The 6963-nt window shown below is 39.5% G+C and overlaps 2 protein-coding genes across 2 annotated transcripts; one reads left to right on the top strand and one right to left on the bottom strand.

The window, feature by feature from the left end:
• Positions 1-207: 207 nt before the first annotated feature.
• On the top strand, positions 208-1675 carry LOC138908484 (uncharacterized). Its single transcript, XM_070199155.1, has 3 exons — positions 208-318; positions 799-958; positions 1326-1675. Exons 1-3 carry the CDS (start codon positions 208-210, stop codon positions 1673-1675), a joined length of 621 nt encoding a protein of 206 aa, XP_070055256.1.
• Positions 1676-5344: 3669 nt separating this feature from the next.
• Positions 5345-6404, bottom strand: LOC138908483 (uncharacterized). The gene is made up of 2 exons (XM_070199153.1): positions 5969-6404; positions 5345-5853 (listed from the first exon to the last, which is right to left on the bottom strand). Exons 1-2 carry the CDS (start codon positions 6402-6404, stop codon positions 5345-5347), a joined length of 945 nt encoding a protein of 314 aa, XP_070055254.1.
• Between the last annotated feature and the right edge of the window lie 559 nt (positions 6405-6963).

The following is a 6963-nucleotide window of genomic DNA, read 5'->3' as shown; positions in this document are numbered from 1 at the left end:
CTAAGTCTCTGTGGGTTCGACATCTGACATTCGAGTCACTTTATTACTCGACAGCCACATATACTTGCGTGTACTTTGGGATCCAACAACCACCGAAGTCTACAACATCTATTCAAATAGAATCATCTTAACTTGCCAAATAAGAGGTGGTTAGCGTTTCTTTAGGACTATGATATCACTATTCTATATCATCCCGGGAAAGCCAATATGGTGGCTGATGCCTTGAGTCGCAAGGCGAAGAGTTTGGGAAGATTAGTATATCTACCAGTAGCAGAGAAGCCATTAGCCTTAGATGTTCAGGCTTTGGCCAACCAATTTGTTAGATTGGATATTTCTGAGTCGAGGCGAGTTTTGGCTTGTGTGGTTTCTCGGTCTTCTCTTTATGATCGTATCAGAGAGCGTTAGTATGACAACCCCCATCTGCTTATCCTCAAGGACAAGGTTCAGCATGGCGATGCCAAGGAGGTCACTATTGGAGATGATGGTATATTACGGATGCAGGGCAGGCTATGTGTGCCCAATGTAGATGGTTTGCGTGAATTGATTCTCCAGGAGGCTCACAGTTTGCGGTACTCCATTCATCCGGGTGCCACCAAGATGTATCAGGAATTGAGGCAGCACTATTGGTGGAGGCGGATAAAGAAGGACATAGTGGAATATGTAGCCCAGTGCCTAAACTGTTAGTAGGTGAAGTATGAGCATTAGCGGCCTGGTGGATTGCTTCAGAGGTTAGAGATCCCAGAGTGGAAATGGGAGCGGATTACTATGGATTTTGTTGCTGGGCTTCTATGAACTCAGAGGAAGTTCGATGCAGTTTGGGTGATTGTGGATAGGTTGACCAAGTCAGCTCATTTCATTCCAGCGGTGACTACTTATTCTTCAGAGCAACTGGTTCAGGTTTATATTCATGATATTGTCAGGCTTCATGGCATGCCAATATCTATCATCTCTAACCAGGGTATGCAGTTCACATTGCGGTTCTGGATGACCGTTCAACATGAGTTAGGCACGCGGGTTGAGTACAACATTTTACCCTCAGACGGACGGACAATCCGAGTTCACTATTCATATATTGGAGGATATGATTTGTGCATGTGTGATGGAGTTTGGGGGTTCTCGGGATCAGTTCTTGCCACTTGTAGAGTTTGCCTACAACAACAACTACCCGTCGAGCATTCAGATGGCCCCGTTCGAGGTTTTGTATGGTAGACAGTGTCGGTCTCCAGTGGGTTGGTTTGAGCCGAGCAAGGCTAGGCTATTGGGTACAGACTTGGTTCAGGATACTTTAGAAAAGGTTAAATTGATTCGGGACCAACTTCGTACAGCCCAATCCAAACAGAAGAGTTATGCGGATCGGAAGGTTTATGCTGTTACATTCATGGTTGGAGAGAGGGTCTTGCTCCAAGTTTTACCCATGAAGGGTGTTATAAGGTTCGGGAAGAAGGGAAAATTGAGCCCTTGGTATATCGGGCCTTTTGAGATTCTTGAAAGGATTGAAGAGGTGGCCTACAAGCTTGCACTACCACCTAGTCTAGATGCAGTTCATCCAGAGTTCCATGTTTCTATGCTCCTGAAGTATCACGATGATCCATCTCATATGTTGGATTTTAGCTCAATCCAATTGGACAAGGATCCGTCTTATGTTGAGGAGCCGTTGGCCATTTTGGATAGGTAGGTTCGAAAGTTGAGGTTGAAGAACATTGCTTCAGTGAAGATTCAGCGGAGGTGTCAGCCAGTCGAGGAGGCGACTTGGGAGACCGAGCATGATATGCGTAACAGTTATCCTCATTTTTTCACCACTCCAGGTATATCTCTATACTCGTTCGAGGATGAACGTTTATTTTAAGAGGGGGAGGATGTAACGACCCGGCCGGTCGTTTTGAGTGTATTATCCCTAATCCCCTATTTATTGCCTTCTCTTCTTTATACTGTGGTTACGTGACTTGTCGGGATGTTTGGTTTTGGTTTCGGGTGAGTTTCGGAGTGAAATAGGACACATAGTCCCTAAAATAGAAGTTTAAGTTGTATAAGTCGACCGTAGTTGGACTTATGTGAAGACACCTCGGAATGGAGCTTTGACGGTTCCAATAGCTCTGTAGGGTGATTTTGATCTGAGGAGCGTATCCGCACATTGATTTGGAGGTCCGTAGGTCGTTTCGGCGTAAATTGGCGAAAGTTGGAAGATTTTGGGAAGTTAGACCGGGAGTGAACTTTTTGATATCGGGGTCGGACTCTGATTTCGAAAGTTGGAGTAGGTACGTAATGACAGTTATGACTTGTGTGCAAATTTTGAGGTCAATCGGACCTGATTTGATAGGGTTCAGCATCGAATGTAGAAGTTAAAAATTTATAAGTTCCTTAGGCTTGAATTGGGGTGCGATTTGTATTTTTGATGTTGTTGGATGTGATTTAAGGCCTCGAATAAATTTGTATAATGTTTTAGGACTTTTTGGTATATTTGGTTGAGGCCCCCGGGGCCTCAGGTGTAATTCAGACCATGTTCGGCGCATTTTGGATCATTGAGGAGTTGTTGAATCTAGTGCTTTTGGTGTTCTTCTATGTGATCGCGATTGCACTAACACGATCGTGAATGGTAAATTGGCATTGGGGAGAATTTGTTCAATACGATTGCTTGAAGAGGCATGCGAGCGTGGAAGGCAAGCATCCAGTGAACCATGAACGCATGAAGCCAGACGCAATCGCTTAGCAGGATTGTGGGGTCTGCAGTTCACACGTTTTCTTTAATGCGGTTGCGTGGGGCGTTGCGCGATCACATAGTTTGACGAGGCAGTGGTACGCATTCGCATGATATTTTTCGCGTTCATGCAGAAGCTTTTTGAGTTGTTGGTAATTTTGTTCTTCGGTATCGCGAAGGAATTTCCGTGATCGCGTAGTGTAAATAACTCGACAGCAGACTTAAGTTTCAAAATCGAGGGTTTATTTCATATTACTCAATTTGCACTTTGAGAGCTCAGTTTAAGGCGCATTTTTGAGGGATTTTCAGAGGGATTGTTGGTTTAAGAGTTCTTAACTCGTTTTTGATTAAATTTCACTAATCTATCTTGGATTTCATCATTTAATTAGGGATTTGGGTTGAAAAATTGGGGAAAATGGACGAAATTTCTTAGGCCAAAATTTGGGGATTTGAGCAAGATTTTGATATCGGATTTGGGTAATTCTTGTATGGTTGGACTCGATATCGAATGGGTGTTAGAATTTTATAATTTGTGTCGGGTTCCAAGACGTGGGTCCGGGGTTAACTTTTTGAGGCGATTTTTCAATTTTTTGCTAAGATCATAATTTATTTATTTAAATTAGTTTCCTATAGTTATATTTATAGTATGAAATTATTTTGACTAGATTCAAGCCGTTCGGAGTTGGAAAATCGAGGGAAAGACCATCTAATTGGTTGATTTAACGTGGGTTGAGGTAAGTGACTTGTCTAACCTTGTGTGGGGGAAATTCTCCTTAGGATTTGGTACTGTTGTGATAATTTGTGATATGTGAAGGTCGTGTAAACAAGGTGACGAGTGCGTGTACGGGCTAAATATTGAGATTCCGATTTTAGCTACGTAGTTTCTTTTTCATGCCTTAATTGAGTCACTTTAGCATGTTATAATTACCATGTTTAGCCTAATTTCACATGTCTACTTGTCTTATCTAATACTTTCAACTTGTACTACATGTTTAGTTTGATTACTTGCTTTCTAAATTCCGTATTCATTATTTAACTGTGAAAATTCTTTACTTGAAATTTGCTTCCTTGAAATATCTTGCTGTTGAGTTGCAAAGGCTGTGGTTTCTATTGAAGCAAGGTGTAAGTTGTGAAGTGTCATTTTATTTAGTTGTTACGTTTTGGCTTCCGTGTTATTGTTGAGGTGATTGTTTGGTTGTGTGCATGAGGTTTCTGCCGTGCGGTTGTTACTATTTGCACAAGATTTCCGTTGTGCCGTTGTGATTATTGATACGCATGCGTTGGTATAAGGTCGGGGTGTTGAAACGCATGCAGTAAGATAAGGTGGGCTTGATACGCGCAGCTAGTAGGGGAACTACTAGAAGTCATGCGGTGTGATAAGGTGGGCTAAAATGCGGGGTGCTATTTCGGGAAAAAATAATTTTCAAAACTAAATGTAAAGGCTCCCGCGGTGATATAAGGAAAGACTGTGATTTATTTTTATGATTTGGGACTATGAGGCGGTACCTCGGGAGTGCCCTTGTTGATCTTCTCTATTTGCTGTATTATTTGGTTGTCGTTTCCTTAACATATAAAATCCTTATTTTCCTTTCATGATTTTATTAGCTTCCTTGATTTTCGTGTTGTTACTTTCTGTAATTTCTTTATTGTTTCCCTTTCCTGTTATTTCGGTATATTATTATATTTTATGTATTGCTTCTTATTATCTCTAGTAGGGCCTCGACCTGACCTCGTCACTACTCTACCGAGGTTAGGCTTGACACTTACTGGGTATCATTGTGGCGTACTCATACTACGCTTCTGCACATGTTTTGTGTAGATCCATGTACATCCTATAAGCCTCGGCATTAGCGCGTTGAGTTGCTTGTTTTGAAGACTTCAAGGTACACCTGTTCGCATCTGCAGACCTTAGAGTCCCCTTCTACCCTGTTCTTTTCTTATTTCTTTACATTTTATAGACAGTGATGTATAGGAGTGTTCAGTACTGTATCTAGAGCTTGTGACTTATATTTTCACCAGGTTTTGGGAGATTTACATATTGAGTTGCAAATTTTTTTTTTTTTGAGATTTAAATTATGATTTCAGTTATTCCGCATGTTTGTTAGGCTTACCTAGTCTTGAGACTAGGTGCCGTCACGACATCCAACGGAGGAAAATTGGGGTCGTGACATAGAGGATCTACTGGTATTTCATAAGTCTACAGAAGGCTCTCCCTCGTGTAATAAGAAGAACAATAGTTTTCATAAGACTCATTCTTGTGCCTCAAAGTCGCCAAAGTATGTGGGCAAGGAAGTTCATCAAGCTAGAATTGTCCACAACTATATCTCTTATTTTGAAGGCAAACAATGAAGCACTACACACCATCTATCACAGTATGGATGTAATCTGTTGAAGCCCTTACCTACATTTTATTACAAACATACAACAAGTTGTCAATACTTGATAAAATACAAAATAACTACAATTGTACAACAACATATCTATAATTATCTGTATATATTTATTTTGATGAAATCAATTATCTGATGTTATGGACCATAACTTACTCTCATCTTCTGTGATAATATCGTGTTGTCCTCCAACTCTTTGTTGTATTGTTTTTCCAAGGTATGTGAACGTACCCTTTGCATTTAATAACTTTTCATTAGTCTAACGTTCAAGAAGAGTCCTCATGTACTTTAGTAGTTGAACTACGAGCTGTTGTCTTGCATCTTTGGTTACCGCATTCAAGGACTCTGTAATATTTGATTTCATCGTCCATGTTTGGTTCACTGTAGCATATACCCGAGACCATTTGTGATAACTAATATCGTGTAGGTATGCTTTAACATGCGTGTCAATCTCTTCAATCTTTGACATTCTTTCATTAAGTTCATCAAGCGTGTATGATCGTGCCGTGAAAAAGTATAACTCGCTTAACATTAGATGACCTTTCTTGAACTTTGACCTTACATTTGTCCAAATATGCCACACGCAAGCATAATGTGGCATGCCAGTATAAATCGTAGATGTTGCCTTCAATATACTCTCATTCTGGTCCGAAACAACACACATATTTAGTTTTTCACCATATGCATGTTTGAATTGCTCAAAAATCCATCTCCATGATGTGTCATTTTCTAAATCAACAACGGCATATGCTAATGGTAATATACTACCTATCACATATGTAGCAAAAAGAAATTCAATTTCAGTAATAAAACTTGAAAATATCAAAAATACATTTTCAGAAACAACTTTAATACAATATTTTTACCAATTAATCTACAATACTTGTTGCATCCATTGTGCTTGTTGTTAGCATGATTCCCCTATATGCCGAGTTCAAGAAGGTACCATCGACTACTACAACTAGCCTACAATGCTCCCAACCCTTGATAAATGTACTAAGAGCAACAAATACATACAAGAAATAATCATCTTCAGTCTTCTGCAATTTGACTATCGACCCCAGATAAGTCTTCTCCAAAATATACAAATAACTCGGCAACCGACTGTAGGAATCAGCAGGATGACCTCTCAAAAATTCCAAAGCCTTTTCCTTTGCTCTCCAAGCTTGCATGTATGTTAAGTTCACACCATGTTCCGATAACATGTCGATTTGTATGTCTTTTGGTGTGTATATTGTCTTAGGATCCGCATATTTTGACATGACCATGCTGCCAACTACCAAGACAGTAGCTTTGCATTGTATATATGTGTTGTCCATTAATGAGCATGTGTGCAAGATGTTGAATTTTCGAATCTTGAACAATGCTGATTCATTTATACTTGTGGACTTGAAGTGTCATGTACAACTATCACCAACACATACAAGGCAATAGCTACAAAATAAAAACAATGATAAAAATGTTAGGCAAATTGTAGTTACCAAGAAATCAGGTTTTTTATGCACAACAAATTATTCAAAACAATTTATATACAATTTATATACATAAAAACTACAAATTATACATTATATGATTTTGACAAATAAAATGTTCTTACCTTCTTGCACTAGACCTTTTCACCCTAAATGGAAACTTATTCATAACAGCATAGTACTTCATTGCACTGACAATTGTTTGCTTGTCTTGGTAAACTTAGCCTACTTCAATTACTTTTGGCGTATGTTCTGTTATGATTATACTTTCATATTCCACAATTGCTGGGGATGTTGGCATATCAATCAACTTCACTGTTCCTGATACTTCTCCAAACGTGTTACAATTGCTTGACAATTGTACCACGTTAGTATTACGTTAATCAGACGTACCTGCACTCATTTA

This window comes from Nicotiana tomentosiformis, chromosome 3 (genome assembly GCF_000390325.3).
Source record: "Nicotiana tomentosiformis chromosome 3, ASM39032v3, whole genome shotgun sequence".
Classification (NCBI taxonomy): domain Eukaryota; kingdom Viridiplantae; phylum Streptophyta; class Magnoliopsida; order Solanales; family Solanaceae; genus Nicotiana; species Nicotiana tomentosiformis.
This window is presented reverse-complemented; position numbering and strand designations above follow the sequence as displayed.